Genomic DNA, 20,129 nt, shown 5'->3' with positions numbered 1-20,129 from the left:
CGCTGGTTTCTAGTGAGCTCTATAAGGTTCTGGTTTCGCTGGTTTCTAGTGGGCTCTAGAAGGTTCTGGTTTTGCTGGTTTCTAATGGGCTCTATGAGGTTCTGGTTTCACTGATTTCTAGTGGGCTCTAGAAGGTTCTGGTTTTGCTGGTTTCTAGTGGGCTCTAGAAGGTTCTGGTTTCTAGTGGGCTCTAGGAGGTTCTGGTTTCGCTGGTTTCTAGTGGGCTCTAGAAGGTTCTGGTTTTGCTGGTTTCTAGTGGGCTCTAGAAGGTTCTGGTTTCGCTGGTTTCTAGTGGGCTCTATAAGGTTCTGGTTTCGCTGGTTTCTAGTGGGCTCTATAAGGTTCTGGTTTCGCTGGTTTCTAGTGGGCTCTAGAAGGTTCTGGTTTCGCTGGTTTCTAGTGGGCTCTAGAAGGTTCTGGTTTCTAGTGGGCTCTAGAAGGTTCTGGTTTCTAGTGGGCTCTAGAAGGTTCTGGTTTCTAGTGGGCTCTAGAAGGTTCTGGTTTCTAGTGGGCTCTAGAAGGTTCTGGTTTCTAGTGGGCTCTAGAAGGTTCTGGTTTCTAATGGGCTCTAGAAGGTTCTGGTTTCTAGTGGGCTCTAGAAGGTTCTGGTTCATAGGTTCATGTCAATACATATTTTTACATCTTGTAAATTCCTTCCCCTCTATAACAACCTGACCGGCTACGGACAGTTGAATTTCTCCTACCAACGCAGCCCACTCTGTCCCTCCACCCTTCCGTCTAAACCTCCCTCCATCCCTTTATCCATCCGCCCAAAAACCGCAATGTGGGAACGGAAAGGAGGTCATGGGAGTGGTGGAGGGAGTAGGAGCGGGGGAGGTGAGGGCGGTTTGGGAGCAGGAACCTGATTCGCCCATTTTACCTGAGAGGAATCGCAGATATTCTCAAATGAGGAACCAGAGCAGGCTTCAAAGGACAGAGAAGAGAGGACAGAGAGGACGGAGAGGACAGAGAGGACAAATAGGAAAGAGAGGACAGAGAGGACGGAGAGGACAGAGAGGACAGAGATGATGGAGAGGACAGAGAGGACAGAGAGGACGGAGAGGACAGAGAGGACAAATAGGAAAGAGAGGACGGAGAGGACAGAGAGGACAAATAGGAAAGAGAGGACGGAGAGGACAGAGAGGACAAATAGGAAAGAGAGGACGGAGAGGACAGAGAGGACAAATAGGAAAGAGAGGACAGAGAGGACAAATAGGAAAGAGAGGACAGAGAGGACAGAAAGGAGAGAGAGGACAGAGAGGACAGAGAGGACAAATAGGAAAGAGAGGACGGAGAGGACAGAGAGAGTGAGAGAACGAGAAACAGAAAAATAATGATGGAGAAAATGAGAGAGAGGGGGAGGAGAAAGAAATGTTTGTTCTACAATGAGGCCTCTACACTCTTAGAAACAAATGACTATCTGGTTCCACGTAGAACCCTTTTGTGTTCCACGTAGGACCCTCTGTGGACACACACACACACAAATGGTTCTACCTAGAACCAAAAAGGGTTGTCCTATGGGGACAGAGTGTACACAGCCTTCACACATCATCAGACATAGAGTGGAACAAGAGAAACACCTCTCTCACCTTGACGTGTTGAGAGCTCTCATTGAGGTTGTCCTCTCTCTTCCTGACCTCCTGCACCAGCTGGGCGTTCTTACTCTTCTCCACCTGCTCCTTATGTTTCAGGTGGGCCACCGTCTTAGTCTGGTCCTTCACCTGTCTGGAGAGATACAGGGAGAGGACAGTTAGATAACATACAGACTACACTAGTCCTAACACCTGTCTGGAGAGATACAGGGAGAGGACAGTTAGATAACATACAGACTACACTAGTCCTAACACCTGTCTGGAGAGATACAGGGGAGAGGACAGTTAGATAACATACAGACCACACTAGTCCTAACACCTGTCTGGAGAGATACAGGGGAGAGGACAGTTAGATAACATACAGACCACACTAGTCCTAACACCTGTCTGGAGAGATACAGGGGAGAGGACAGTTAGATAACATACAGACCACACTAGTCCTAACACCTGTCTGGAGAGATACAGGGAGAGGACAGTTAGATAACATACAGACCACACTAGTCCTAACACCTGTCTGGAGAGATACAGGGGAGAGGACAGTTAGATAACATACAGACTACACTAGTCCTAACACCTGTCTGGAGAGATACAGGGAGAGGACAGTTAGATAACATACAGACTACACTAGTCCTAACACCTGTCTGGAGAGATACAGGGGAGAGGACAGTTAGATAACATACAGACTACACTAGTCCTAACACCTGTCTGGAGAGATACAGGGGAGAGGACAGTTAGATAACATACAGACTACACTAGTCCTAACACCTGTCTGGAGAGATTTTTATTTATTTATTTCACCTTTATTTAACCAGGTAGGCAAGTTGAGAACAAGTTCTCATTTACAATTGCGACCTGGCCAAGATAAAGCAAAGCAGTTCGACAGATACAACGACACAGAGTTACATATGGAGTAAAACAAACATACAGTCAATAATACAGTATAAACAAGTCTAAATACGATGTGAGCAAATGAGGTGAGAAGGGAGGTAAAGGCAAAAAAGGCCATGGTGGCAAAGTAAATACAATATAGCAAGTAAAACACTGGAATGGTAGTTTTGTAATGGAAGAATGTGCAAAGTAGAAATAAAAATAATGGGGTGCAAAGGAGCAAAATAAATAAATAAATTAAATACAGTTGGGAAAGAGGTAGTTGTTTGGGCTAAATTATAGGTGGGCTATGTACAGGTGCAGTAATCTGTGAGCTGCTCTGACAGTTGGTGCTTAAAGCTAGTGAGGGAGATAAGTGTTTCCAGTTTCAGAGATTTTTGTAGTTCGTTCCAGTCATTGGCAGCAGAGAACTGGAAGGAAAGGCGGCCAAAGAAAGAATTGGTTTTGGGGGTGACTAGAGAGATATACCTGCTGGAGCGTGTGCTACAGGTGGGAGATGCTATGGTGACCAGCGAGCTGAGATAAGGGGACTTTACCTAGCAGGGTCTTGTAGATGACATGGAGCCAGTGGGTTTGGCGACGAGTATGAAGCGAGGGCCAGCCAACGAGAGCGTACAGGTCGCAATGGTGGGTAGTATATGGGGCTTTGGTGACAAAACGAATTGCACTGTGATAGACTGCATCCAAATTGTTGAGTAGGGTATTGGAGGCTATTTTGTAAATGACATCGCCAAAGTCGAGGATTGGTAGGATGGTCAGTTTTACAAGGGTATGTTTGGCAGCATGAGTGAAGGATGCTTTGTTGCGAAATAGGAAGCCAATTCTAGATTTAACTTTGGATTGGAGATGTTTGATATGGGTCTGGAAGGAGAGTTTACAGTCTAACCAGACACCTAAGTATTTGTAGTTGTCCACGTATTCTAAGTCAGAGCCGTCCAGAGTAGTGATGTTGGACAGGCGGGTAGGTGCAGGTAGCGATCGGTTGAAGAGCATGCATTTAGTTTTACTTGTATTTAAGAGCAATTGGAGGCCACGGAAGGAGAGTTGTATGGCATTGAAGCTTGCCTGGAGGGTTGTTAACACAGTGTCCAAAGAAGGGCCGGAAGTATACAGATACAGGGGAGAGGACAGTTAGATAACATACAGACTACACTAGTCCTAACACCTGTCTGGAGAGATACAGGGGAGAGGACAGTTAGATAACATACAGACCACACTAGTCCTAACACCTGTCTGGAGAGATACAGGGGAGAGGACAGTTAGATAACATACAGACTACACTAGTCCTAACACCTGTCTGGAGAGATACAGGGGAGAGGACAGTTAGATAACATACAGACCACACTAGTCCTAACACCTGTCTGGAGAGATACAGGGGAGAGGACAGTTAGATAACATACAGACTACACTAGTCCTAACACCTGTCTGGAGAGATACAGGGGAGAGGACAGTTAGATAACATACAGACTACACTAGTCCTAACACCTGTCTGGAGAGATACAGGGGAGAGGACAGTTAGATAACATACAGACTACACTAGTCCTAACACCTGTCTGGAGAGATACAGGGGAGAGGACAGTTAGATAACATACAGACCACACTAGTCCTAACACCTGTCTGGAGAGATACAGGGAGAGGACAGTTAGATAACATACAGACCACACTAGTCCTAACACCTGTCTGGAGAGATACAGGGAGAGGACAGTTAGATAACATACAGACTACACTAGTCCTAACACCTGTCTGGAGAGATACAGGGGAGAGGACAGTTAGATAACATACAGACCACACTAGTCCTAACACCTGTCTGGAGAGATACAGGGGACAGAGGGGAGCGAACATAGCCTTGCTATTGAGAAAGGCTGCCGTAGGCAGACCTGGCTCTCAAGAGAAGTGCCCACTGCCCACAAAATGAGGTGGAAACTGAGCTGCACTTCCTAACCTCCTGCCAAATGTATGACCATATTAGAGAGACATATTTCCCTCAGATTACACAGACCCACAAAGAATTACAAAACAAACCCAATGTTGATAAACTCCCATATCTACTGGGTGAAATACCACAGTGTGACATCACAGCAGCAAGATGTGACCTGTTGCCACAAGAAAAGGGCAACCAGTGAAGAACAAACACCATTGTAAATACAACCCATATTTATGTTTATTTATTTTCTCTTGTGTCCTTTAACTATTTGTACATCGTTACAACACTGTATATGTATAATATGACATTTGTAATGTCTTTATTCTTTTGCAACTTCTGTGAGTGTAATGTTTACTGTTCATTGTTATTGTTTATTTCACTTTTGTTTACTTTCTACCTCACTTGCTTTGGTAATGTTAACACATGTTTCCCATGTCAATAAAGCCCCTTGAATTGAATGTAATTGAGAGGAGAGGTCTGGTGCTCCTCCAAAGCCCATTACAGAGGAACAAGGTGATATGAAGTGGAACAGTGGAACAGGGCTGAGAGTAACAGGGCTAAGTGGAACAGGGCTGAGAGTAACAGGGCTAAGTGGAACAGGGCTGAGTGGAACAGTGGAACAGGGCTGAGTGGAACAGTGGAACAGGGCTGAGTAGAACAGGGCTGAGTGGAACAGTGGAACAGGGCTGAGTGGAACAGGGCTGAGTGGAACAGGGCTGAGTGGAACAGGGCTGAGTGGAACAGGGCTGAGTGGAACAGTGGAACAGGGCTGAGTGGAACAGGGCTGAGTGGAACAGGGCTGAGTGGAACAGTGGAACAGGGCTGAGTGGAACAGTGGAACAGGGCTGAGTAGAACAGGGCTGAGTGGAACAGGGCTGAGTGGAACAGGGCTGAGTGGAACAGGGCTGAGTGGAACAGTGGAACAGGGCTGAGTGGAACAAGGCTGAGTGGAACAGGGCTGAGTGGAACAGGGCTGAGTGGAACAGGGCTGAGTAGAACAGGGCTGAGTGGAACAGGGCTGAGTGGAACAGGGCTGAGTGGAACAGTGGAACAGGGCTGAGTGGAACAGGGCTGAGTGGAACAGTGGAACAGGGCTGAGTGGAACAGTGGAACAGGGCTGAGTGGAACAGTGGAACAGGGCTGAGTGGAACAGTGGAACAGGGCTGAGTGGAACAGTGGAACAGGGCTGAGTGGAACAGTGGAACAGGGCTGAGTGGAACAGTGGAACAGGGCTGAGTGGAACAGTGGAACAGGGCTGAGTAGAACAGGGCTGAGTGGAACAGGGCTGAGTGGAACAGGGCTGAGTGGAACAGTGGAACAGGGCTGAGTGGAACAAGGCTGAGTGGAACAGGGCTGAGTGGAACAGGGCTGAGTGGAACAGGGCTGAGTGGAACAGTGGAACAGGGCTGAGTGGAACAGGGCTGAGTGGAACAGTGGAACAGGGCTGAGTGGAACAGGGCTGAGTGGAACAGTGGAACAGGGCTGAGTGGAACAGTGGAACAGGGCTGAGTAGAACAGGGCTGAGTGGAACAGGGCTGAGTGGAACAGTGGAACAGGGCTGAGTGGAACAAGGCTGAGTGGAACAGGGCTGAGTGGAACAGGGCTGAGTGGAACAGGGCTGAGTGGAACAGGGCTGAGTAGAACAGGGCTGAGTGGAACAGGGCTGAGTGGAACAGGGCTGAGTGGAACAGTGGAACAGGGCTGAGTGGAACAGGGCTGAGTGGAACAGGGCTGAGTGGAACAGGGCTGAGTGGAACAGTGGAACAGGGCTGAGTGGAACAAGGCTGAGTGGAACAGGGCTGAGTGGAACAGGGCTGAGTGGAACAGTGGAACAGGGCTGAGTGGAACAGGGCTGAGTGGAACAGTGGAACAGGGCTGAGTGGAACAGTGGAACAGGGCTGAGTAGAACAGGGCTGAGTGGAACAGGGCTGAGTGGAACAGGGCTGAGTGGAACAGTGGAACAGGGCTGAGTGGAACAAGGCTGAGTGGAACAGGGCTGAGTGGAACAGTGGAACAGGGCTGAGTGGAACAAGGCTGAGTGGAACAGGGCTGAGTGGAACAGGGCTGAGTAGAACAGGGCTGAGTGGAACAGGGCTGAGTGGGGCCAACCCATACCTGTTATAGCACCTGATCACTCAAGACTACAGGAGGGTGTGTGCTTAGGACAAGTACACACACACACACACACACACACACACACACACACACACACACACACACACACACACACACACACACACACACACACACACACATACACACATACACACACACACACACACACAGGCCCAGCAGGCAAAATGTCCAGACACAGACAAAACCCACAGTATCAGCTCTAACTGGGGACATAGAATATGCTGCAGTGTAGAGAGAAGAGCCCAGTCCAGTCCAGTCCAACACAGTCCAGTCCAGTCCAGTCTAGTCTAGTCTAGTCCAGTCTAGCTCAGCCCAGTCCAGTCCAGTCCAGTCCAGTCCAGTCCAGTCCAGTCTAGTCTAGTCCAGTCTAGCTCAGCCCAGCCCAGTCCAGTCCAGCCCAGTCTAGTCCAATCTAGCTCAGCCCAGTCCAGTCTAGTCCAGTCCAGACATTTGCCCAGCCCAGTCCAGTTCAGTTTAGTCCAGCTCAGCCAAGTCCAATCCAGACATTACCCCAGTCAAGTCTAGTCCAGTCTAGTCCAGTCCAGTCCAGACATTCCCCCAGTCCAGCTCAGTCCAGTCAAGTCCAGTCCAGGCATTCCCCCAGTCCAGCTCAGACAAAGTCCAGTCTAGTCCAATCCAGTCCAGACATTCCCCCAGTCCAGCTCAGACAAAGTCCAGTCTAGTCCAATCCAGTCCAGTCTAGTCCAATCCAGTCCAGTCTAGACATTTCCCCAGTCCAGTCTATGTCCCCAGTCCAGTGTAGTCCAGTCCAGACATTTCCCCAGTCCAGTCTAGTCCATTCTAGACATTGCCCCAGTCCAGTCCAGTCTGTACCACTAGTTGTTGTTAGAGGAGCTGGGTATGTGTGTGTGGGTGTGTATGAGAGTGTGTGGGGGTATGAGTGTGAGTGTGTGTATGTGTGTGTGGGTATGAGTGTGTGTACCTGCGTGCAGAATGGTGTCAGCAACTCACAGAGGGAACACAGAGACTAGACCAATGTAGATGGGCAGAGATGATGCAATGCTGTGTCTGGGTCTCACAGGGAGAACAGAACTGGGTCTCACAGGGAGAACTGGGTCTCACAGGGAGAACAGAACTGGGTCTCACAGGGAGAACTGGGTCACACAGGGAGAACTGGGTCTCACAGGGAGAACAGAACTGTGTCTCACAGGGAGAACAGAAATGGGTCACACAGGGAGAACAGAACTGGGTCACACAGGGAGAACAGAACTGGGTCACACAGGGAGAACAGAAATGGGTCACACAGGGAGAACAGAAATGGGTCACACAGGGAGAACAGAAATGGGCCACACAGGGAGAACAGAAATGGGCCACACAGGGAGAACAGAACTGGGTCACACAGGGAGAACAGAACTGGGTCACACAGGGAGAACAGAACTGGGTCACACAGGGAGAACAGAAATGGGCCACACAGGGAGAACAGAACTGGGTCTCACAGGGAGAACAGAACTGGGTCACACAGGGAGAACTGGGTCAGAGACTGGGTCACACAGGGAGAACAGAACTGGGTCACACAGGGAGAACAGAACTGGGTCACACAGGGAGAACAGAACTGGGTCTCACAGGGGTCTCAGAACAGAACTGGGTCACACAGGGAGAACAGAACTGGGTCTCACAGGGAGAACAGAACAGGGTCTCACAGGGAGAACAGAACTGGGTCTCACAGGGAGAACAGAACTGTCTGTTTAATGATCCAGTCATTTGAATGATGTAAAGCATATATTTCTCTAAGTGGACGATCAATAACTTATAGTAGAGTTGGAATGGCAAACACAATGCATGTCTGTATGTTCATGAGTGTGTGTGTGCGTACGCGTGTGTGTGTGTGTGTGTGTGTGTGTGTGTGTGTGTGTGTGTGTGTGTGTGTGTGTGTGTGTGTGTGTGTGTGTGTGTGTGTGTGTGTGTGTGTGTGTGTGTGTGTGTATAACAGGTCATAAATATCCAGGAATGTTCAAACTTGGTGTTTCCAACCCGGTCAGCCATCTGCTTGGCTACAGAGCAGTTTCCCAATGAACAACTGGCCCCCCTTATTCTCTACAGACAGTCTCCTGGACTGAGTCCCTAATGACACCCTGTCCTCTATATAGTGCACTAGACATGACCAGAACCCTATGATATGAAGGGAGTAGAGTGAACAGAACCCTATGGTATGAAGGGAGTAGAGGGAACAGAACCCTATGGTATGAAGGGAGTAGAGTGAACAGAACCCTATGGTATGAAGGGAGTAGAGTGAACAGAACCCTATGGTATGAAGGGTGAACAGAACCCTATGGTATGAAGGGAGTAGAGTGAACAGAACCCTATGGTATGAAGGGTGAACAGAACCCTATGGTATGAAGGGAGTAGAGTGAACAGAACCCTATGGTATGAAGGGAGTAGAGTGAACAGAACCCTATGGTATGAAGGGAACAGAGGGTGAACAGAACCCTATGGTATGAAGGGAGTAGAGTAAACAGAACCCTATGGTATGAAGGGAGTAGAGTGAACAGAACCCTATGGTATGAAGGGAGTAGAGTGAACAGAACCCTATGGTATGATGGGAGTAGAGTGAACAGAACCCTATGGTATGAAGGGAGTAGAGTGAACAGAACCCTATGGTATGAAGAGTAGAGTGAACAGAACCCTATGGTATGAAGGGAGAACCCTATGAGAAGGGAGTAGAGTGAACAGAACCCTATGGTATGAAGGGAGTAGAGTGAACAGAACCCTATGGTATGAAGGGAGAACCCTAGGTATGTGAACAGAACCCTATGGTATGAAGGGAGTAGAGTGAACAGAACCCTATGGTATGATGGGAGTAGAGTGAACAGAACCCTATGGTATGAAGGGAGTAGAGTGAACAGAACCCTATGGTATGAAGGGAGTAGAGTGAACAGAACCCTATGGTATGAAGGGAGTAGAGTGGTATGAAGGGAGTAGAGTGAACAGAACCCTATGGTATGAAGGGAACAGAACCCTGGAACCCTATGGTATGAAGGGAGTAGAGTGAACAGAACCCTATGGTATGAAGGGTAGTAACAGAACCCTATGGTGAACAGAACCCTATGGTATGAAGGGAGTAGAGTGAACAGAACCCTATGGTATGAAGGGAGTAGAACAGAACCCTATGGTATGAAGGGAGTAGAGTGAACAGAACCCTATGGTATGAAGGGAGGAGTAGAGGAACAGAACCCTATGGTATGAAGGGAGTAGAGTGAACAGAACTCTATGGTATGAAGGGAGTAGAGGGAACAGAACCCTATGGTATGAAGGGAGTAGAGTGAACAGAACCCTATGGTATGAAGGGAGTAGAGGGAACAGAACCCTATGGTATGAAGGGAGTAGAGTGAACAGAACCCTATGGTATGAAGGGAGTAGAGGGAACAGAACCCTATGGTATGAAGGGAGTAGAGTGAACAGAACCCTATGGTATGAAGGGTGAACAGAACCCTATGGTATGAAGGATGAACAGAACCCTATGGTATGAAGGGAGTAGAGTGAACAGAACCCTATGGTATGAAGGGTAGAAACAGAACCCTATGGTATGAAGGGTGAACAGAACCCTATGGTATGAACAAGGAAACCTATGGTATGAAGGGTGAACAGAACCCTATGGTATGAAGGGAGTAGAGTGAACAGAACCCTATGGTATGAAGGGAGTAGAGTGAACAGAACCCTATGGTATGAAGGGTGAACAGAACCCTATGGTATGAACAATGAACAGAAACCTATGATATGATGAGGTATGAAGGGTGAACAGAACCCTATGGTATGAAGGGAGTAGAGTGAACAGAACCCTATGGTATGAAGGGAGTAGAGTGAACAGAACCCTATGGTATGAAGGGTGAACAGAACCCTATGGTATGAAGGATGAACAGAACCCTATGGTATGAAGGGTGAACAGAACCCTATGGTATGAAGGGAGAAGAGTGAACAGAACCCTATGGTATGAAGGGAGTAGAGTGAACAGAACCCTATGGTATGAAGGGAGTAGAGTGAACAGAACCCTATGGTATGAAGGGAGTAGAGTGAACATAACCCTATGGTATGAAGGGTGTAGAGTGAACAGAACCCTATGGTATGAAGGGTGAACAGAACCCTATGGTATGAAGGGAGTAGAGTGAACAGAACCCTATGGTATGAAGGGAGTAGAGTGAACAGAACCCTATGGTATGAAGGATGAACAGAACCCTATGGTATGAAGGATGAACAGAACCCTATGGTATGAAGGGAGTAGAGTGAACAGAACCCTATGGTATGAAGGGAGTAGAGTGAACAGAACCCTATGGTATGAAGGGTGAACAGAACCCTATGGTATGAAGGGAGTAGAGTGAACAGAACCCTATGGTATGAAGGGAGTATGATGAAGGGAGTGAACAGAACCCTATGGTATGAAGGGAGTAGAGTGAACAGAACCCTATGGTATGAAGGGAGTAGAGTGAACAGAACCCTATGGTATGAAGGGAGTAGAGTGAACAGAACCCTATGGTATGAAGGGTGAACAGAACCCTATGGTATGAAGGTTGAACAGAACCCTATGGTATGAAGGGAACAGAACCCTAGGTAGTGAACAGAACCCTATGGTATGAAGGGAGTAGAGTGAACAGAACCCTATGGTATGAAGGGGAGTAGAGAAGGGTGAACAGAACCCTATGGTATGAAGGAGTGAACAGAACCCTATGGTATGAAGGGAGTAGAGTGAACAGAACCCTATGGTATGAAGGGAGTAGGAACCCTATGTGAACAGAACCCTATGGTATGAAGGGAGTAGAGTAACAGAACCCTATGGTATGAAGGGAGTAGAGTGAACAGAACCCTATGGTATGAAGGGAGTAGGGGAACAGAACCCTATGGTATGAAGGGAGTAGAGGAACAGAACCCTATGGTATGAAGGGAGTAGAGGGAACAGAACCCTATGGTATGAAGGGAGTGAACAGAACCCTATGGTATGAAGGATATGGTATGAAGGAACAGAACCCTATGGTATGAAGGATGAACAGAACCCTATGGTATGAAGGGAGTAGAGTGAACAGAACCCTATGGTATGAAGGGTGAACAGAACCCTATGGTATGAACAATGAACAGAAACCTATGATATGAAGGGTGAACAGAACCCTATGGTATGAAGGGAGTAGAGTGAACAGAACCCTATGGTATGAAGGGAGTAGAGTGAACAGAACCCTATGGTATGAAGGGTGAACAGAACCCTATGGTATGAAGGATGAACAGAACCCTATGATATGAAGGGTGAACAGAACCCTATGGTATGAAGGGAGAAGGTGAACAGAACCCTATGGTATGAAGGGAGTAGAGTGAACAGAACCCTATGGTATGAAGGGAGTAGAGTGAACAGAACCCTATGGTATGAAGGGTGTAGAGTGAACAGAACCCTATGGTATGAAGGGTGTAGAGTGAACAGAACCCTATGGTATGAAGGGTGAACAGAACCCTATGGTATGAAGGGAGTAGAGTGAACAGAACCCTATGGTATGAAGGGAGTAGAGTGAACAGAACCCTATGGTATGAAGGATGAACAGAACCCTATGGTATGAAGGATGAACAGAACCCTATGGTATGAAGGATGAACAGAACCCTATGGTATGAAGGGAGTAGAGTGAACAGAACCCTATGGTATGAAGGGTGAACAGAACCCTATGGTATGAAGGGAGTAGAGTGAACAGAACCCTATGGTATGAAGGGTAGAGAACCCTATGATGAAGGGAGTAGAGTGAACAGAACCCTATGGTATGAAGGGAGTAGAGTGAACAGAACCCTATGGTATGAAGGGAGTAGAGTGAACAGAACCCTATGGTATGAAGGGAGTAGAGTGAACAGAACCCTATGGTATGAAGGGAGTAGAGTGAACAGAACCCTATGGTATGAAGGGAGTAGAGTGAACAGAACCCTATGGTATGAAGGGAATAGAGTGAACAGAACCCTATGGTATGAAGGGAGTAGAGTGAACAGAACCCTATGGTATGAAGGGAGTAGAGTGAACAGAACCCTATGGTATGAAGGGAGTAGAGTGAACATAACCCTATGGTATGAAGGGTGTAGAGTGAACAGAACCCTATGGTATGAAGGGTGAACAGAACCCTATGGTATGAAGGGAGTATGAAGAACCCTATGGTATGAAGGGTGAACAGAACCCTATGGTATGAAGGGAGAAGAGTGAACAGAACCCTATGGTATGAAGGGAGTAGAGTGAACAGAACCCTATGGTATGAAGGGAGTAGAAGTGAACAGAACCCTATGGTATGAAGGGTGTAGAGTGAACAGAACCCTATGGTATGAAGGGTGAAGAGTGAACAGAACCCTATGGTATGTGAACAGAACCCTATGGTATGAAGGGAGTGAACAGAACCCTATGGTATGAAGGGAGTAGAGTGAACAGAACCCTATGGTATGAAGGGAAGGAACAGAACCCTATGGTATGAAGGATGAACAGAACCCTATGGTATGAAGGATGAACAGAACCCTATGGTATGAAGGATGAACAGAACCCTATGGTATGAAGGGAGTAGAGTGAACAGAACCCTATGGTATGAAGGGTGAACAGAACCCTATGGTATGAAGGAGTAGAGTGAACAGAACCCTATGGTATGAAGGGAGTAGAGTGAACAGAACCCTATGGTATGAAGGGTGTAGAGTGAACAGAACCCTATGAAAGGGAGTAGAGTGAACAGAACCCTATGGTATGAAGGGAGTAGAGTGAACAGAACCCTATGGTATGAAGGGAGTAGAGTGAACAGAACCCTATGGTATGAAGGGTATGAACAGAACCCTATGGTATGAAGGTTGAACAGAACCCTATGGTATGAAGGGAGTAGAGTGAACAGAACCCTATGGTATGAAGGGAGTAGAGTGAACAGAACCCTATGGTATGAAGGGGTAGAAGGGAGTGAACAGAACCCTATGGTATGAAGGGAGTAGAGTGAACAGAACCCTATGGTATGAAGGGAGTAGAGTGAACAGAACCCTATGGTATGAAGGGAGTAGAGTGAACAGAACCCTATGGTATGAAGGGAGTAGAGTGAACAGAACCCTATGGTATGAAGGGAGTAGGGGGAACAGAACCCTATGGTATGAAGGGAGTAGAGTGAACAGAACCCTATGGTATGAAGGGAGTAGGGGGAACAGAACCCTATGGTATGAAGGGTGAACAGAACCCTATGGTATGAAGGATGAACAGAACCCTATGGTATGAAGGATGAACAGAACCCTATGGTATGAAGGGAGTAGAGTGAACAGAACCCTATGGTATGAAGGGTGAACAGAACCCTATGGTATGAACAATGAACAGAAACCTATGATATGAAGGGTGAACAGAACCCTATGGTATGAAGGGTGAACAGAACCCTATGGTATGAAGGGAGTAGAGTGAACAGAACCCTATGGTATGAAGGGTGAACAGAACCCTATGGTATGAAGGATGAACAGAACCCTATGATATGAAGGGTGAACAGAACCCTATGGTATGAAGGGAGAAGAGTGAACAGAACCCTATGGTATGAAGGGAGAACAGAACCCTATGGTATGAAGGGAGTAGAGTGAACAGAACCCTATGGTATGAAGGGAGTAGAGTGAACATAACCCTATGGTATGAAGGGTGTAGAGTGAACAGAACCCTATGGTATGAAGGGTGAACAGAACCCTATGGTATGAAGGGAGTAGAGTGAACAGAACCCTATGGTATGAAGGGAGTAGAGTGAACAGAACCCTATGGTATGAAGGATGAACAGAACCCTATGGTATGAAGGATGAACAGAACCCTATGGTATGAAGGATGAACAGAACCCTATGGTATGAAGGGAGTGAGTAGAGAAGGAGTAGAGAACAGAACCCTATGGTATGAAGGGTGAACAGAACCCTATGGTATGAAGGGAGTAGAGTGAACAGAACCCTATGGTATGAAGGGAGTATGAAGTGAACAGAACCCTATGGTATGAAGGGAGTAGAGTGAACAGAACCCTATGGTATGAAGGGAGTAGAGTGAACAGAACCCTATGGTATGAAGGGAGTAGAGTGAACAGAACCCTATGGTATGAAGGGAGAGTGAACAGAACCCTATGGTATGAGGGAGTAGAGTGAACAGAACCCTATGGTATGAAGGGAGTAGAGTGAACAGAACCCTATGGTATGAAGGGAGTAGAGTGAACAGAACCCTATGGTATGAAGGGAGTAGAGTGAACAGAACCCTATGGTATGAAGGGAGTAGAGTGAACAGAACCCTATGGTATGAAGGGTGTAGAGTGAACAGAACCCTATGGTATGAAGGGTGAACAGAACCCTATGGTATGAAGGGAGTAGAGTGAACAGAACCCTATGGTATGAAGGAACCCTATGGTATGAAGGATGAACAGAACCCTATGGTATGAAGGATGAACAGAACCCTATGGTATGAAGGATGAACAGAACCCTATGGTATGAAGGGAGTAGAGTGAACAGAACCCTATGGTATGAAGGGTGAACAGAACCCTATGGTATGAAGGGAGTAGAGTGAACAGAACCCTATGGTATGAAGGGAGTAGAGTGAACAGTACCCTATGGTATGAAGGGAGTAGAGTGAACAGAACCCTATGGTATGAAGGGAGTAGAGTGAACAGAACCCTATGGTATGAAGGGAGTAGAGTGAACATAACCCTATGATATGAAGGGAGTAGAGTGAACAGAACCCAAAAAATCAAAATAAATCAAATCAAATCAAATTTTATTTGTCACATACACATGGTTAGCAGATGTTAATGCGAGTGTAGCGAAATGCTTGTGCTTCTAGTTCCGACAATGCAGTAATAACGAGCAAGTAATCTAACTAACAATTCCAAAAAAAACTACTGTCAAACACAGTGTAAGGGGATAAAGAATATGTACATAAGGATATATGAATGAGTGATGGTACAGAGCAGCATAGGCAAGATACAGTAGATGATATCGAGTACAGTATATACATATGAGATAAGTATGTAAACCAAGTGGCATAGTTAAAGTGGCTAGTGATACATGTATTACATAAGGATGCAGTCGATGATATAGAGTACAGTATCAACGTATGCATATGAGATGAACAATGTAGGGTAAGTAACATTATATAAGGTAGCATTGTTTAAAGTGGCTAGTGATATATTTACATCATTTCCCATCAATTCCCATTATTAAAGTGGCTGGAGTAGAGTCAGTGTCATTGACAGTGTGTTGGCAGTAGCCACTCAATGTTAGTGGTGGCTGTTTAACAGTCTGATGGCCTTGAGATAGAAGCTGTTTTTCAGTCTCTCGGTCCCAGCTTTGATGCACCTGTACTGACCTCGCCTTCTGGATGGCAGCGGGGTGAACAGGCTGTGGCTCGGGTGGTTGATGTCCTTGATGATCTTTATGGCCTTCCTGTAGCATCGGGTGGTGTAGGTGTCCTGGAGGGCAGGTAGTTTGCCCCGGTGATGCGTTGTGCAGACCTCACTACCCTCTGGAGAGCCTTACGGTTGAGGGCGGTGCAGTTGCCATACCAGGCGGTGATACAGCCCGCCAGGATGCTCTCGATTGTGCATCTGTAGAAGTTTGTGAGTGCTTTTGGTGACAAGCCGAATTTCTTCAGCCTCCTGAGGTTGAAGAGGTGCTGCTGCGCCTTCCTCACGATGCTGTCTGTGTGAGTGGACCAATTCAGTTTGTCTGTGATGTGTATGCCGAGGAACTTAAAACTTGCTACCCTCTCCACTACTGTTCCATCGATGTGGATGGGGGGTGTTCCCTCTGCTGTTTCCTGAAGTCCACAATCATCTCCTTAGTTTTGTTGACGTTGAGTGTGAGGTTATTTTCCTGACACCACACTCCGAGGGCCCTCACCTCCTCCCTGTAGGCCGTCTCGTCGTTGTTGGTAATCAAGCCTACCACTGTTGTGTCGTCCGCAAACTTGATGATTGAGTTGGAGGCGTGCATGGCCACGCAGTCGTGGGTGAACAGGGAGTACAGGAGAGGGCTCAGAACGCACCCTTGTGGGGCCCCAGTGTTGAGGATCAGCGGGGAGGAGATGTTGTTGCCTACCCTCACCACCTGGGGGCGGCCCGTCAGGAAGTCCAGTACCCAGTTGCACAGGGCGGGGGTCGAGACCCAGGGTCTCGAGCTTGATGACGAGCTTGGAGGGTACTATGGTGTTGAATGCCGAGCTGTAGTCGATGAACAGCATTCTCACATAGGTATTCCTCTTGTCCAGATGGGTTAGGGCAGTGTGCAGTGTGGTTGAGATTGCATCGTCTGTGGACCTATTTGGGCGGTAAGCAAATTGGAGTGGGTCAAGGGTGTCAGGTAGGGTGGAGATGATATGGTCCTTGACTAGTCTCTCAAAGCACTTCATGATGACGGATGTGAGTGCTACGGGCGGTAGTCATTTAGCTCAGTTACCTTAGCTTTCTTGGGAACAGGAACAATGGTGGCCCTCTTGAAGCATGTGGGAACAGCAGACTGGTATAGGGATTGATTGAATATGTCCGTAAACACACCGGCCAGCTGGTCTGCGCATGCTCTGAGGGCGCGGCTGGGGATGCCGTCTGGGCCTGCAGCCTTGCGAGGGTTAACACGTTTAAATGTCTTACTCACTTCGGCTGCAGTGAAGGAGAGACCGCATGTTTCCGTTGCAGGCCGTGTCAGTGGCACTGTATTGTCCTCAAAGCGGGCAAAAAGTTATTTAGTCTGCCTGGGAGCAAGACATCCTGGTCCGTGACTGGGCTGGGTTTCTTCCTGTAGTCCGTGATTGACTGTAGACCCTGCCACATACCTCTTGTGTCTGAGCCGTTGAATTGAGATTCTACTTTGTCTCTGTACTGGCGCTTAGCTTGTTTGATAGCCTTGCGGAGGGAATAGCTGCACTGTTTGTATTCAGTCATGTTACCAGACACCTTGCCCTGATTAAAAGCAGTGGTTCGTGCCTTCAGTTTCACACGAATGCTGCCATCAATCCACGGTTTCTGGTTAGGGAATGTTTTAATCGTTGCTATGGGAACGACATCTTCAACGCACGTTCTAATGAACTCGCACACCGAATCAGCGTATTCGTCAATGTTGTTGTCTGATGCAATACGAAACATCTCCCAGTCCACGTGATGGAAGCAGTCTTGGAGTGTGGAGTCAGCTTGGTCGGACCAGCGTTGGACAGACCTCAGCGTGGGAGCTTCTTGTTTTAGTTTCTGTCTGTAGGCAGGGATCAACAAAATGGAGTCGTGGTCAGCTTTTCCGAAAGGGGGGCGGGGCAGGGCCTTATATGCGTCGCGGAAGTTAGAGTAACAATGATCCAGGGTCTTTCCACCCCTGGTTGCGCAATCGATATGCTGATAAAATTTAGGGAGTCTTGTTTTCAGATTAGCCTTGTTAAAATCCCCAGCTACAATGACCCTATGGTATGAAGGGAGTAGAGTGAACAGAACCCTATGGTATGAAGGGAGTAGAGTGAACAGAACCCTATGGTATGAAGGGTGAACAGAACCCTATGGTATGAAGGGTGAACAGAACCCTATGGTATGAAGGGAGTAGAGTGAACAGAACCCTATGGTATGAAGGGAGTAGAGTGAACAGAACCCTATGGTATGAAGGGAGTAGAGTGAACAGAACCCTATGGTATGAAGGGAGTAGAGTGAACAGAACCCTATGGTATGAAGGGAGTAGGGTGAACAGAACCCTATGGTATGAAGGGAGTAGAGTGAACAGAACCCTATGGTATGAAGGGAGTAGAGTGAACAGAACCCTATGGTATGAAGGGAGTAGGGGAACAGAACCCTATGGTATGAAGGGAGTAGAGTGAACAGAACCCTATGGTATGAAGGGAGTGGGGAACAGAACCCTATGGTATGAAGGGTGAACAGAACCCTATGGTATGAAGGATGAACAGAACCCTATGGTATGAAGGATGAACAGAACCCTATGGTATGAAGGGTGAACAGAACCCTATGGTATGAACAATGAACAGAAACCTATGATATGAAGGGTGAACAGAACCCTATGGTATGAAGGGAGTAGAGTGAACAGAACCCTATGGTATGAAGGGAGTAGAGTGAACAGAACCCTATGGTATGAAGGGTGAACAGAACCCTATGGTATGAAGGATGAACAGAACCCTATGATATGAAGGGTGAACAGAACCCTATGGTATGAAGGGAGAAGAGTGAACAGAACCCTATGGTATGAAGGGAGTAGAGTGAACAGAACCCTATGGTATGAAGGGAGTAGAGTGAACAGAACCCTATGGTATGAAGGGTGTAGAGTGAACAGAACCCTATGGTATGAAGGGTGTAGAGTGAACAGAACCCTATGGTATGAAGGGTGAACAGAACCCTATGGTATGAAGGGAGTAGAGTGAACAGAACCCTATGGTATGAAGGATGAACAGAACCCTATGGGAAGGAACAGAACCCTATGGTATGAAGGATGAACAGAACCCTATGGTATGAAGGATGAACAGAACCCTATGGTATGAAGGGTGAACAGAACCCTATGGTATGAAGGGAGTAGAGTGAACAGAACCCTATGGTATGAAGGGAGTAGAGTGAACAGTACCCTATGGTATGAAGGGAGTAGAGTGAACAGAACCCTATGGTATGAAGGGAGTAGAGTGAACAGAACCCTATGGTATGAAGGGAGTAGAGTGAACATAACCCTATGATATGAAGGGAGTAGAGTGAACAGAACCCTATGGTATGAAGGGAGTAGAGTGAACAGAACCCTATGGTATGAAGGGAGTAGAGTGAACAGAACCCTATGGTATGAAGGGTGAACAGAACCCTATGGTATGAAGGTTGAACAGAACCCTATGGTATGAAGGGAGTAGAGTGAACAGAACCCTATGGTATGAAGGGAGTAGAGTGAACAGAACCCTATGGTATGAAGGGAGTAGAGTGAACAGAACCCTATGGTATGAAGGGAGTAGGGTGAACAGTACCCTATGGTATGAAGGGAGTAGAGTGAACAGAACCCTATGGTATGAAGGGAGTAGAGTGAACAGAACCCTATGGTATGAAGGGAGTAGGGGGAACAGAACCCTATGGTATGAAGGGAGTAGAGTGAACAGAACCCTATGGTATGAAGGGAGTAGGGGGAACAGAACCCTATGGTATGAAGGGTGAACAGAACCCTATGGTATGAAGGATGAACAGAACCCTATGGTATGAAGGATGAACAGAACCCTATGGTATGAAGGGAGAACCCTAGGTATGAAGGATGAACAGAACCCTATGGTATGAAGGGAGTAGGGGAACAGAACCCTATGGTATGAAGGGAGTAGAGTGAACAGAACCATATGGTATGAAGGGTGAACAGAACCCTATGGTATGAAGGGTGAACAGAACTCTATGGTATGAAGGGTGAACAGAACCCTATGGTATGAAGGGTGAACAGAACCCTATGGTATGAAGGATGAACAGAACCCTATGGTATGAAGGGTGAACAGAACCCTATGGTATGAAGGATGAACAGAACCCTATGGTATGAAGGGAGTAGAGTGAACAGAACCCTATGGTATGAAGGGAGTAGGGGGAACAGAACCCTATGGTATGAAGGGAGTAGGGGGAACAGAACCCTATGGTATGAAGGGAGTAGGGGGAACAGAACCCTAT

General features: G+C 47.3%; 1 protein-coding gene across 1 annotated transcript in view; it reads right to left on the bottom strand.

The window, feature by feature from the left end:
• Positions 1-1,526: 1,526 nt before the first annotated feature.
• The window catches only part of LOC121843683 (ELKS/Rab6-interacting/CAST family member 1-like), a gene marked incomplete at its 5' end in the record, with an annotated part of 56,817 nt that continues 38,214 nt past the window's right edge, over positions 1,527-20,129 (bottom strand). Inside the window, one exon of the mRNA XM_042313450.1 lies at positions 1,527-1,725. Within this exon, the coding sequence (XP_042169384.1) occupies positions 1,542-1,725 (184 nt within the window). The remainder of the gene's footprint in view (positions 1,726-20,129) is intronic.

Source organism: Oncorhynchus tshawytscha, unplaced genomic scaffold (genome assembly GCF_018296145.1).
Source record: "Oncorhynchus tshawytscha isolate Ot180627B unplaced genomic scaffold, Otsh_v2.0 Un_contig_19569_pilon_pilon, whole genome shotgun sequence".
NCBI lineage: Eukaryota > Metazoa > Chordata > Actinopteri > Salmoniformes > Salmonidae > Oncorhynchus > Oncorhynchus tshawytscha.
This window is presented reverse-complemented; position numbering and strand designations above follow the sequence as displayed.